At 42.5% G+C, this 13,925-nt stretch overlaps 1 protein-coding gene across 1 annotated transcript in view; it reads left to right on the top strand.

The window, feature by feature from the left end:
• The window catches only part of LOC140194094 (ectonucleotide pyrophosphatase/phosphodiesterase family member 3-like), a 96,404-nt gene that overhangs the window by 19,069 nt on the left and 63,410 nt on the right, over positions 1-13,925 (top strand). The window contains exons 3-6 of the mRNA XM_072251518.1: positions 5,894-5,957; positions 6,603-6,700; positions 8,204-8,283; positions 13,762-13,881. Coding sequence (XP_072107619.1) covers positions 5,894-5,957; positions 6,603-6,700; positions 8,204-8,283; positions 13,762-13,881 — 362 coding nt within the window. The remainder of the gene's footprint in view (positions 1-5,893; positions 5,958-6,602; positions 6,701-8,203; positions 8,284-13,761; positions 13,882-13,925) is intronic.

Genomic DNA, 13,925 nt, shown 5'->3' with positions numbered 1-13,925 from the left:
TATGTGACCTGGACCCACAGCAATTCAATTAACCCTCAAATACCCCTCAAAATGAAGCCATTCAGTTCCATCAGCCAGGACATTTAGACAACGAAAAAGGGTCAGACCAAAATGGGCCTAAGCACTGGATTCTTAAGACATCCTTAAATGCTGGTTGCTCCTATGCTTCCAGGTCAATATATTTGAACAACTGTTTAGGACATACTTTGATTTAACCATAAGAGTAGAATTAGACAATTGGGCCCATCAAGTATGCTGCCATTCCATCATGGCTGATTTATTAACCCTCTGAATCCCATTCTCCTACCCTCTCCCCATAACCTTACACGCTCTGACATAACAAAAACCTGTGAACCTCCGCTTTAAGCATACTGAATGACTTGACCTTCACAGCTGTCTGTGGTAATGAATTCCAGTTTCGCCGCCCTCTGGCTGCAGAAATTCTTCCTCATCTCTGTTCTAAAGGGACATCCTTGTATTCTGAGGCCACTACAGGAAACACGCTCTTCACAGTAATTGCACTTAACTCTTGTAGTTCATTGGAAATACAGGATAATGCATTTGGAAGTTCTATTGGAGACAGTTCAATTCAATATTGTTCCAATACTAACTCTCCTCTAAATCTCCATAATTTGTTACTCCTGATGACTTTACTATTGTCTGTGAACAGCAACTCTCTGAGCTTTCTAGCAAACATCCAATCAACGTACTGTTTCAGAAATAAAAACACAAGTATTATGATGAAAGTGCATTAAGAAGCCAGTTAGCCTCTGGACTTTACCTTGTTGTTTTCCAAAGCTTACATCAGCGGCGTAGACACTTTGAGTAATAGGGAGTGGTCAAATAAAACAGATGGTCTTTGAACAGGCAGTCTCCTTGTGTTGATCAAGAAGAGTCAGCATATCTGACCGCCTGGACATTCATGCAAATAATTAAGTGTTCAAAGGTCAGATGGAGGAGAATATGTACGAAAGAACAAGAGAGAGCGATGGAGCTACCACACAGAAAATGCTGGAGGGACACAGCAGCTCAGGCAGCTTCTATGGAAATGAATAAACAGTCGACATTTCAGGCTGAGACCCTTCATCAGGACTGGAAAAGAAATGGGGAAAGAAGGCAGAATAAGGTGGTGGGGAAAGGAGAGGAATGCAAGCTAAAAGGTGATAAGTGAAGCCAGGTGGGTGGGGGAGGGGGGGAATGAAGTAAGAAGCTGGGAGGTGATAGGTGGAAAAGGTAAAAGGCTGGAGAAGAAGGTATCTGATAGGAGAGGAGAGTGGACCATGGGAGAAAGGGAAGGAGGAACGTGATAGTCAGGTGAGGAGAAGAGGAAAGGTAAGAGATTTCTGCTCCAGTACCTAGAGAGAAACAAGTTCATTGATACATCTATATAGAAAGCATGAATTCCAGAGTTCTCTGGGTGCTTGGAACATACAAGCATGATATGGCACCAGATCCAAGCAGCTAGGACGAACAAAAGAAATCTGTGTGTTACCTTCCTGGACCTTGCCAATGCATTCGGCTCAATTCCCCATGCACTCTTCTAGGAAGCATTTGACTTCTTCCGGATACCAGAGTGCATCATAATGCTGGTGAATTTGTACCTTAAAGACCTGCGAATGTGCTTCACAGAGATTTTACCACAGCCTGGCAGAGACTGGAAGTAGGCATTATGGCAGGTTGCACTGTATCACCCCTGCCCTTCACAATGGCCATTATCAGGGCTTCAAGAAGGGTGGTATGCAGTGAAAGAACAAGCGCTGGGCTTTTCTTCCCCCGTCAGGGCACTCACGGGCGATATAACAATACTGACCACTACAGCAACATGCGCCAAGCGACTATTTGGAAAGCTGCAGGAAAACATCAAGTGGGCTAGAATGGAAACCAAGCCCAGCAAGTCGCGAAGTATCTCCATAGTCAAGGGAAGGCTGAAAGACATTAAGTTCAAAAGCCTGGGTAGATGGTACGACACCAGCCTCACAAACAAAGAACAAGTGCAGCAACTAAAGCAACACATCACCAACGGCCTGGATAACATCGACAAGACTGTGCTATCTGGAAAACTGAAGCTCTGGTGCTTACAGTTTGGACTCCTACCCTGAGTGATGTGGCCACTCACTGTCTATGAGGTCCCACTAACAACCGTGACGAAGCTCGAGCAAACCACTGTGTTGTTCATAAAGAAGTGGTTCAGTGTCCCAAGGTGTATCAGCAACATCAATCTCTATAGTGAAGGAGTCCTTAACTACCTTTCACCGGCCTTACAGAGGAATTCAAGAGTTCTAAGGTGCACCTACTGATGACACTCAAAGACTTTTGTGACAAGATCATCAGTTATGCTGCATGGACCTCATCAACTGGGCGGAAATGGACCCCAGCTGATGTGGTGCAGCAAGCAACAGCAACCCCTAGGCTTAGAGACATTGCAGGGCAGGCAGCAAGTGGACCCACCTGGCACGCCACAATTCCAGAGCGAAGAAAGATGGTTGTCGAGGAAGTGTGGCAACAAGAAGAGCCAGACAGAAGCGTGAAGGCTGTCTCCCTGGCTAAGCAGGGGCAACAGATGCAGTGGGAAAGCATTAAGTGGAGGAAAATCAGCTGGAAGGACATATGCAAGATGAAAGCAAACAGACTTAGCTTTCTCATCAGAGCTACATATGATGTGCTTCCCTCACAGAAAAACCTCCACCTGTGGTTCGGTGAGGACCCAACTTGTGCCCTGTGCCCGATTCTGGCAACCCTCAAGCACATCCTGGCAAGCTGCAAAACCAGCCTCACACAAGGCAGATACACGTGACATCACAACCAGGACTTGAAGAGTCTGGCCGTGGTAATCGAGACCAACAGGACAGCAACCAACTCCTTGCCCCCTAGAATGACTAACCCTCTGAAACCAGCAGCATTTGTCGGGGAGGAAGAGAAAGGACCAATGAATCTCCCTCCTAAGCAGAAATGGGACAGATGAACATGGCCCGTGACTGGAAAATGCTGGTGGATGCCAATAAACAATTTACCTTTCCACCAGAAATTGCGACCACCAACGTTGGGCCAGACGGTTCTCATTACAGATAGTCTACATCGTGGAATTCACAGTCCTGTGGGAGGTTGAAGTATATGAGTGCAAGAGTCTACACTATATAGATCTAGCAGCAGAAGCTTAGCGACTGGGCTGGAAAACCAAAGTTTGTCCTGTGGAAGTGGGTTTTAGGGGATTTATAGCCACACCCACCATCAAATTACTGAAGGAGCTAAGGATCCATGGTCAGACTCTATGGTAAACCATCAGAGCCACAACTGAGGCGGCAGAAACAGTCAAGGGCTTAGGATCAAGTGAAAAGACCTCTCCTGGGCTCCAAGATAGCATCAAGAGAGTGGGAAGGCCCGAGGGAGGGTGACTCAGGGACACTAGAAGTCATCGTCGAGCCCTCCGGGGATGTAGTGGGCTAATCAATGAAACATGTACACTTGAAAACCCCTGCGTGCCAACCTTGTGCCATTCCCAACATCAGGGCAGTCTCGAGCAACTGCTCATGACCCATTGGCACGAGGGATATTAACATCTGGCTTATTTTGATTTTTTTTTGTTCTAACTGCATGTCCCTGTATTCTAAGTCTGTGCCCAGTGGTCCCAGACTCCAGCACTATAGGAAACACCTTCTCCACATCCACTCTGTCTAGGCTTTTCAGGATTTGATAGGTTAAAATGAGATTTCCTCTCATTCTTCTAAACTCCTTGAGTACAGGCCCAGAGACATCAAATGCTCCTTTTCATTCCTGAAATTATTCTTGTGAAGCTCCTCTGAACTCTCTCTAATGCCAGCACATCTTTTCATAGATAAGGGGCCCAGAACTGCTCACAGTACCCCAAGTGCAGTCTGACCAATGCCTTATAAAGCCTCAGCATTACACCCTTGCCCTTACATTATAATCCTTTCAAAATGGATGCTAACATTACATTTGCCTTCCTTACCACTGACTCAAGCTGCAAGTTAACCTTTGAGGAATCTTATACAAGGACTCCGCAGTCCCTTTGCACCTCTGATTTTTGAATTTTTTTCCCCGTTTAGAAAATAGCCTATGCTTTAATTTGCTCTGCCACAGTGCATGACCGTACACTTCCCTGCACTATATTCCATCTGCTATTTCTTTGTCCATTTTCCCAATCTGTCCAAATTGTCATCTGCAAACTTAATCATAAGTGCAATAACTTGTGCCATTTATGCATTAATGATAACTTGATCATTATTGATCATAAAAAATTGCAGGCTTTGACAGTGAGCAAGTATCAGACAAAACTATGAAAAATACCCTGAAACTTCAGTGAAATTCAGCGCCTTGTCTGACATGTACCACAATATTCAATATGATTTTGCAAAGTCTTTTTGCAACTAACTAGGCAACTTTGAACTGTGGTCCAAAGGATATTATGTTGAGCAACAGGCGTTAATTCTGAACTAAGCAGATATGCATTAACTTGGCCTTAGCCACTCCCTACATGCTAAAAATTTTCATGCATTGAAACAAAATATGTTCTGTGAAATTTGGACCCATTCTCAAATCACATCTACACCAGGATGTAATGTTTTCACATTAGTGTACGGAAGTTTATGTTAAATATAACTCATGCCCTCAAGCAGATTAACTCCAGATCAAAAGCATAGACTGTGAAGGATACCGACCCTGCGGAACTCCATTGATAAGCGGCTCAACATAGTTATTTTCGCAGCAAACTACCACAATATAACCAATGATTAAACCTCATTAATTGAAAGAGAAATGCTAATCGGTCCTGTGGTTTAGTATTACTTATCATGCAAATTGAAATATCATTTTTATGTACGTAGGGAGAGGATTTTGGTTCATTCTAAGTATAATTGTAGGTTTTCACAAAGAAAATAGCAGAAGTGCTTTATGTTTCAGAAAATCCATAGCAAATCATTTATTGAACACCAGAAAACTGAACTCAAGATGTCCTAAAAACCCTTTATATAATCACATCAGACCAGCCTCGTAACGTGAAACCCCAACTCAATGCCGGTGGCTGTGAACTCTGTATGTTTCCACCAATTACATTACCCTATGTAATAATGGCAGTTCTGAAATATACAAACATCACAGCAGGCAGGGTAGTTGCAGGGTTGATATTTCCCCTGACTGACCCAGTAGTTAAATTAAGGGGCAGCCCTTGTTTCCACTCTCGCTGTGAAACAGAGACAACTCTTTTTCCCTTATTAGGGAAAGAGAGAGAGTGAGAGCCTGTGGTATGTTGAATTACTGGGTGAACAAGTAGTCTTTGGTGTACTGCAAGTCTGTCTCTTTATTGATGCTTTGCTGCGTGCTCAAGTGCTTGTTGGAGGGAACTGATGCTTTTTTGCTGGTGGGGGGAGGGGGTTGTTGCTTTGCTGCTGCTTATGCGTGGGAGGGGGAGCTGCAGGGGGCTTCGGAGTTCTAACATTTAACTGTCATTCATTCTTTGGGGCACTCCTCTGTGGATGTTTGCGAAGAAAACGAATTTCAGGATGTATATTGTATGCATTTCTCTGACATTAAATTGAACCTTCTGACCCTATTGAGCCATTAAGGACAGAGTAGAAATGAAAAATTTTCACCCAGATTTCTGTATCAAAGAGGGCTATGAAGGATCAGTTGCTGGGTATATTAAGGGAAACAAAATAAGTGAGTTTAGCGCAGGATAGGGGCATCAGTGGTAAAAGATCTGTTTTGATTGTATTGCGTGTTGGAGCAGGCACGAGGAACTGAGAGGCTGCAACAACTTCTGGCATTCAAATGAGAACAGAATGAACAGTATTTAATATGAAAGTGTGAAGTTTTTTTTTCTGAGTGAGAATTCAAAGTTTAAAAAGTGATAATTTTGGTGATATTACTCTTTGTGCAGGAGGGGAGCCATCCTGGCTGGAAGATCAGTGTGAAGAAATCAAAACTCCTGAATGTCCTACAGGGTAAGGGAATCTATAATTAGATACGTATATCAGCTTAATGGCTCATGTTTTAGAGACAGCAAGAAAAGACAACTGCACAGAAATAGAAAAAGGACACCCTTCTTGTTGAGCCAGAAGTTATTGGGTTCAGGTTCTACTTCAGAGTCATGAATACAACATCTACTTTGAGATTTTGGTGTAGTTCTGAGGCTGGCCTGCACTATCTTTTAGTTGAGATATTAAACTGAGGCCCACCTGACCTTTGGGGTTCTTTGGATATTTTGTTACGTTATCACCCTTTTGACATATGATCCCTTGATTCGTCTCACTCCTACTGCCTTGCATCTAGTAACAGATCTTGCTATTTCTTTCTCTCCCTCCCCCCTCACCAATCATACCTTCATCTTCAAGTTATAAAATTTTCAAGGTCTGATGAAAAGTTATTGACTTGATTACTGGAGACCCTCAGCAGATCAGGATATGGAAAGCAAAATAGAGTTAATGTTTCAGATCAGAGATGTCTTCAGAAAATTGAAACACAAGATTGCAGCACTATGAAACACAAGGATGTGTGTGTAATAAATTGAGTTTATGACACATACAGTATATTACATCGATGTGAATTCAATGATAATGGTAGGATAACATTTTGTCTTTGGATTTCAGATTTTCCCGTCCACCTTTGATACTACTTTCATTAGATGGATTCAGAGCTGGGTATCTAAAAACGTGGGACAACTTCCTCCCATTTATGGAGAAACTCAGTAAGTGACTGGAACTAGACAATGTTGAAAGCAACCCTCCTGCCATAATATGTTTATATGATCAAAATCAAAGAATTAAAGTATCTGTATAATAATGGTATCCAAAGTTATAAAATTCTTCTCTCTGTTATTTTTAACATGCAATGAATAGATGGATTAACGTCTTTATCAACATGAAAATATATTATGCTAACAGTGCCATATGATAATTTGGATCCATTTAATGTAAATCCATTCAATTGTGTCTTTTTGAAGAGTTAAAATAAACATATTCAAATGTAAGCAACACACATCAAAGTTGCTGGTGAACGCAGCAGGCCAGGCAGCATCTGTAGGAAGAGGTGCAGTCGACGTTTCAGGGTCTCGGCCTGAAACGTCGACTGCACCTCTTCCTACAGATGCTGCCTGGCCTGCTGCGTTCACCAGCAACTTTGATGTGTGTTGCTTACATTTCCAGCATCTGCAGAATTCCTGTTGTTTATATTCAAATGTAAATTGCCACAATCCTACAAACTTGAAATGTGTATTATATTCAGCAATTAAATGTTACTTATAGAGTACTGATTGAGATTCAACACACTTTTATATTAAAATTGTAAAACTAAAATGATCTATTTTTGAGAATACAGATTTAGTACAATTTGGAACCATGACATTGCAACAATTTCTATCCCTAACAGTAGGTGTCCCCAGAGTGCATTACAAGATTCCTATGTATCTACACCTCTCCATAAACTCCACCTAGATACTTCTTTTTCACTTCTAAAACCAAAGCCCGACCTTTTAATCAATATATTTCTTTGGAATTCAATCTCTTTTAGCTTACCGGTCCATTCTTATAATAAAAAAAGCAACAACATTGTGTTGCTCTTGTTAATATCAGAAACAAAAGAAATAGCTTTCTCAATTAATATTTTAATTAATTCTGATTAACAGAAGATGATGGGCAAGGGGTCCTGAATATCAGAATAGGGGATGAGTGTTTTTTCCTCCTGTAAGAAGGGGAAGGGGTTGTAGGAGGCTGTTGAAGGTTGGGTTGGAAATTCTGTTTTCCTTCTGACCTGCTTGCCTCAAATTTTGGCCAGAGAGAGGACATATTCACATTCCCACCATAGCTAATCTCTTTCATCTTTAATGGATGACCAATGTTTTCTACTAGATTTCATAGCTACATCTGACTGTTTTCTCAGAAAAAAAGTTGTTCCTTATTACTTGCATGGTGAACATAAACTTTTCCTTCAGAAAATTACAACATACCATGAAGCATCGCTATTTCATCCCTGGTTGCACTTTGGGTTCCAATTGTATGATGACTGGAGCTTGGAGACATTTGCAATGGAAATACCCAAAGATAAAGTTTATATACTTTACATTCAAACAATGTTGTCTATATGTCCCATCTCTCCAAATGGAGCAAGATCAGTTAGGAACCACAGATGAAGTGATGTGAAATTTTATCTGTCCGCTTAAAAAATGTGACAAAATTGAATGTAATTTTTCCAGAAACCTGTGGAACGCACTCCAAGTATATGAGAGCCATGTACCCCACTAAAACATTTCCCAATCACTACACGATTGTCACGGTAAGTTTCTCATTTAGATCACAATGACTTTCCATCACATTTCTGTTCTCTGTGTGACTACAGAAAGGAAAGCAGCTAAAGGAACATCAGTAGTTGGCCTCTTAGCTACTGGATGTTGCACTCAGTCCTCTTTAATGCTGGAGAATGATGTTGTGGATACTTTGAATAATGGGGAATAATGGGAAGGATTTTTTCTTAATATTCCCTCTATAAGTTATTTATTTGTAGGAGACTTCCAATATTTTGGACTTTACACCTGGCCTAGGTTGGCTTTGCATGATAAAAATATGCTAACATTCCATTATATTGTGCAGTAGTCCAACCCACCGGATAATACTTATGAGGTATTTATTATGTTATCACAATTATTCTGGAAATTATCTCGCACCCTGAGAGCAGGAAATGCCTGACTCCTGCGCCTTAGCTGATACAGTTTTTGGTTATTTTGTATTAATGTTTTTTGAAGTAATACAAATAGCAAACCTCTTTAAAATATTAAAAAGCAAGTAAAAACTAAATATACTAGGTATTTGAAATAAGTAGGTGGCTGTAAGTACTCAACAGGCCAGGCAGGATCTGTGGAAAGAGAAACAGAGTACTAATGCAAGATTGTCATCCTGAAATGTTGACTCTCTTACTCACCCTGTAGAAGTTAGCCAATCTGCTGAATTGTTCCAACATTTTCTGTTTTCTTATACACATAAATAGTTATCAACCAAGTCCAGCATTTTTAATGAAATGCTCATTGCAGATTGCAGAATACTTATTTTCCAGTGTTTCACTTCTGAAGATAAACTAATGCATTCTCCCAACAGAATCTGTGGAAGTCGTTTGCATTAGAAGAATGTCAAGTTTGCCAGATGGAAGCAGCTGAAACAGTTTGTGGTTGGGTTGGCTGGAGTCCCTGATGATCCTCTGGGCCCTTTTTAAGACCTGCTGCTGTAAATATCCTGAATAGAGGAAAGTTCACATCCAGCCCAGCGAAACCAAGGATGTAAACTTTCCTCTATTCAGGACATTCAAAGCAGTAGGTGCGTAAAAAGGATCTGGAGGATCATCAGGGACCTCCAGCCGCACCCACCACAAACTGTTCCAGCTGCTTCAGCTACTTCAGTAACGGTACCGCAGCATTAAGGCCAACAGGCTCCAGGACAGCTTCTTTCACCAGGCCATCAAGTTTGTCAATACACATTGATCTGATTGCATATCTGACTGTAGATGCAAGTATACAAAACAACCGTGTATACAATCTTAGTGTTTGGGCAATATTCTCCCAGATTTCCCTTCCTTATGGTTTGTACATTGCGACAAAGACACAACATAAAGATCTTTACTCCCTCATATTGTGAAATGGATGTAAGTAGTAGAGCTCAGTCGAGCCACTAGGACTTGATGTTTCAATCCCTATAGTAAGTCGGAACTCTCGATGTTGGCAGTGGGCTTGGAGTGGTGACAAGGAGGGAAGGTAGGTACGTCATCAGGGTCATCAACTGGGCACCCTCCTTCTTTGACGTTTCGTTGATAAGCCCATGACATCTCCAGAGGGCTCAACGGTGCTATCTGGCATCCCAGATACATCCCCTTCAGTTCCATACCCTCCTGTCTTCATCTTGCAGCCCAGTTGTTGTCATTCCTTTTAATCCAGATCCAATTACTGCTTTCTTCTGCTGCATTTGACAAGGACTTGATTGCTTGTTGGAGGGAGTGACCCCTCACCCCCATCTTCTTCAATAGACTGGTCATAGATGTAACAACGAATCCCCTGCATCCCACTTCTACGGGGAAAATCTTGGTCTTCCAGCCATTCTGGGCAGCTTCAGTTGCCAGTTCAGAGTACTTGGTCTTTTTCCTCTCATAAGCTTCTTCGACACCATCTTCCCATGGTACTATCAATTCCACAACATACGCCAGCTTGGCTGTTGTGGACCACAGGACCATATCTGGCCGGAATGTTGTAGCCGCAATGTCTGGGAGAAACACAAGCTTTTTTTCCAAGTCCATGTCCATTTTCCAATCCTGAGCAACCTGCAGAATGTTTACATCTTTTGATGTTATATGGTGCTCTGGAGGTTGGCCTGCTGGTATAAAATAAATTCTAAAATTCTAAAAATTCTAATGCTAAAATGACAGAATATCTTTCCCCCAAAGGAAGGATGACTGTTCCCACTTCCTTTGCACTGAGCAACTTGGAAACTAGCAAGTTCCTGACATGCAGATTTAAGTCAACACATGTAAAATACTGGAGGATCTCAGCAGGTTAGGCAGCATCTATGGAAAAGAATAAATTGTCAACATTCCAGGCTGAGACCCACCTTCAGGACTGAAAAGGAAGGGGTAATACGCCAGAATAAAAAGGTGGAGGGGAGGGAGAGGAGGATAGCTAGAAAGTGATAGGTGAAGCCAGGTGGGTTGGAAAACTAAAGGGCTGGAGAGAAAGGAATCTGATAGGAGAGGAGAGTGGACCATAGGAGAAAGGGAATGAGGGGACCCAGGGGGAGATGATAGGCAAGTGAGAAGTTTTAAGAGACCAGAGTGTGGAATAGAAGAAGAGGGGAGGTGGAGAAAAAATGTTTTACTGGAAGTAGAAATCGATACTGATGCCATCAGGTTGAAGGTAACCAGATGGAATATAAGGTGTTGCTCGTCCACCCCGAATGGCATAAGATGAGGCCATGGACCAATATGCCAGAGCGGGAATGGGAATTGGAATCAAAATGTCTGGCTTCCGGGAAAGTCCACTTTTGGTGGATGGAGCGGAGGTGCACGACAAGGTGGTCCCCCAATTTACGACGGGTGTCACCAATGTAGAGGAGGCCGCATCAGGAGCACCAGACACAACAGATTTGCAGGTGAAGTGTTGCCTCTCCTGGAAGGATTGTTTGGAGCCCTGAATGGAGGCAAGGGAGGAGGTGTTGTACTTTGGTCAATTGCAGTGGTAAGTGCCAGGAGGGAGATTAGTGGAGAGGGATGAATGGATAAGGGAATCACAGGGGGAGTGATCCCTGCAGAAAGCGGAAGGTTGGGGGGAGGAAGAGATATGCTTAGTGGTAGGATCCCTTTGCAGATGGTGGAAGTTGCAGTGCATGATGCATTGAATGTGGAGGCTCATACGGTGGTAGGTAAGGACAAGAGGAACTTTATCACTGTTAAGGTAGCAAAAAGATGGGATGAACGTAGATGTTCAGGCAATGGGGGAGATGCAGATGAGGGCAACATCAATGGTTTATGAAGGGAAACCCTGTTATTTGAAGAAAGAGGAATCTCAATGTCCTGGAAAGATTTAAGTGTCTTTATGTATGTATCTCCATAAGGATGGTTGGGGAAAAAACATCTTGGCCTGGAAGATTCCTACAGATATCAGAAGAACAAATTTTGCATGTTGCTGTTAGAAAAGGAGTTGATTAACAGATATTAATAGTTTAGAAAATCAGTGAAATATATAGCAGAAAAAGAGACCGTTCACACACAATATGCTAATACTAACCACAACGAATGGCGCAATACACACAAAGTGCTGGAGGAACTCAGCAGGCCAGGCAGCATCTATGAAAAAAGTACCTTCGCTGTTACAGCCCAAAACATCACTGTACTTTTTTCCATAGATGCTGCCCGGCCTGCTGAGTTCCTCCAGCATTTTGAGTGTGTTGCTCAGATTTCCAGCATCTGCAGATTGAATTAAATTGAATTGGGTTTATTTCTTACATCCTTCATATACATGAGGAGTAAAAATCTTTACATTACGCTCCGTCTAAATGTGCAATGTACAATCATAGTAATTTATAATAAATAGAACAGTCAATGTAACATAGAATACACTCAAATCAGTGTGAGTTAATCAGTCTGATGGCCTGGTGGAAGAAGCTGTCCTGGAGCCTGTTGGTCCTGGCTTTTATGCTGCGGTACCATTTCCCAGATGGGAGCAGCTGGAAGATTGTGGTTGGGCTGACTCGGGTCCCCAATGATCCTACAGGCCCTTTTTACACATCTGTCTTTGTAAATGTCCTGAATCATGGGAAGTTCACAACTGCAGATGTGCTGGGCTGTCCGCACCACTCTCTGCAAAATCCTGCGATTAAGGGAAGTACAGTTCCCATACCAGTCAGGATGCTCTCAATTGTGCCCCTGTAGAAAGTTCTTAGGGTTTGGGGCCCATACCAAACTTCCTTAACTGTCTGAGGTGAAATAGGAGTTAGCCTGTCTCCATTCCTCCTGTAATCTCAACCAGCTCCTTTGTTTTTGCGACATTGAGGGAGAGGTTGTTTTCTTGACACCGCAGTGTCAGAGAGATTAGATTAGATTATGAGGACACGTGGTCCTCTTTTATTGTCATTTAGTAATGCATGCATTAAGAAATGATACAATGTTTTTCCAGAATGATATCACAGAAACACATGACAAACCGACTTAAAAACTGTCAAAAGCCATATAATTATAACATTTAGTTACAACAGTGCAAAGCAATACCGTAATTTGATAAGAACAGACCATGGGCAGGGTAAAAGTCTCCGAGTCTCTCGAAAGTCCCATCATCTCACGCACACGGTGAACCTCCAGCGCCGCAAACTTGCTGGTGCAGCATCTTGGAAACATCCAACCACAGTCCGACTCTGAGTCCGTCCGAAAGCTACGAGCCTCTGACCAGTTCTCCGGCACCGAGCACCATCTCTCCCGAGCGCATCGATCCCGGCCCTGGCAGCAGGCAATAGGCAAAGACGAGATTTTGGGGCCTTCCCCCTGAAGATTCTCGATCACACAGTAGCAGTGGCAGCGAAGCGGGCATTTCAGAAGTTTCTCCAGGTGTTCCTCCGCGCTTCTCACGGCTGTCTCCATCAAATCAGGATTGTGCATGGCCCCCTAGTTAACACATATCGATATCAATTCGGAACGGCCGAATTTTCTCTTGCTTGCAATGTCTGCTGCATTGCCTCATCCGCAGCCCGGTCATTTTTATTTGTGGTAACGTTTTCTGCTTCTACCACCCTTTTCAGGCAAGAGGGACCTAGCACCAATTCCTGCACCTGTCCACCGGTCCCAGGCCTACAATTGAAAAAACAGCCCATCTCTAACACCTCATGCTTTCCTCCACAGGCCATTTTTAAAATCCAATTGGCCACTTCCCATTGGTTCCCAAGTGTTCTAACCTTCCAGTCCTGCCTACCAATGTGAGACCTTGTCAAATGCCTTGCCAAAGTCCATGTAAATATTATTTATCACCCTGCACCTGCCGATCCTCTTGATCATCTCTTTAAAAAAATTCAAAAGGGGATCTGAGGAGAATACTGTTGACTCCAGACTGCATCAGAGCTAATGTTTAATCTTACATTTGGTTAACTTTAACAATGTATGAACTGTCACTCCTCCCCGTTTTCTTCTTTACCTTGCTGCTATCAGTTTCTTCGTTGTAATTACCCTTTGATAAGAGGATGATGAATTCAATTAATCTTCATGTATTTGTTTCAATCAATGTACGTTTTTTAGGGACTGTATGCCGAAACCCATGGCATAGTTGACAACAACATGTATGATTACGAACTTAATGAGTCCTTTTCTCTGTCTGGTGATGAAAAGAACAACCCAAAATGGTGGGGAGGGCAGCCAGTAAGTATAATAGTAATATTTCTATATTATGTATTTAGAACTTC

Source organism: Mobula birostris, chromosome 2, assembly GCF_030028105.1.
Source record: "Mobula birostris isolate sMobBir1 chromosome 2, sMobBir1.hap1, whole genome shotgun sequence".
Taxonomy (NCBI): Eukaryota; Metazoa; Chordata; class Chondrichthyes; order Myliobatiformes; family Myliobatidae; genus Mobula; species Mobula birostris.
Note: the sequence above shows the minus strand (reverse complement) of the source record. Positions and strands in the feature narration are given on the sequence as shown.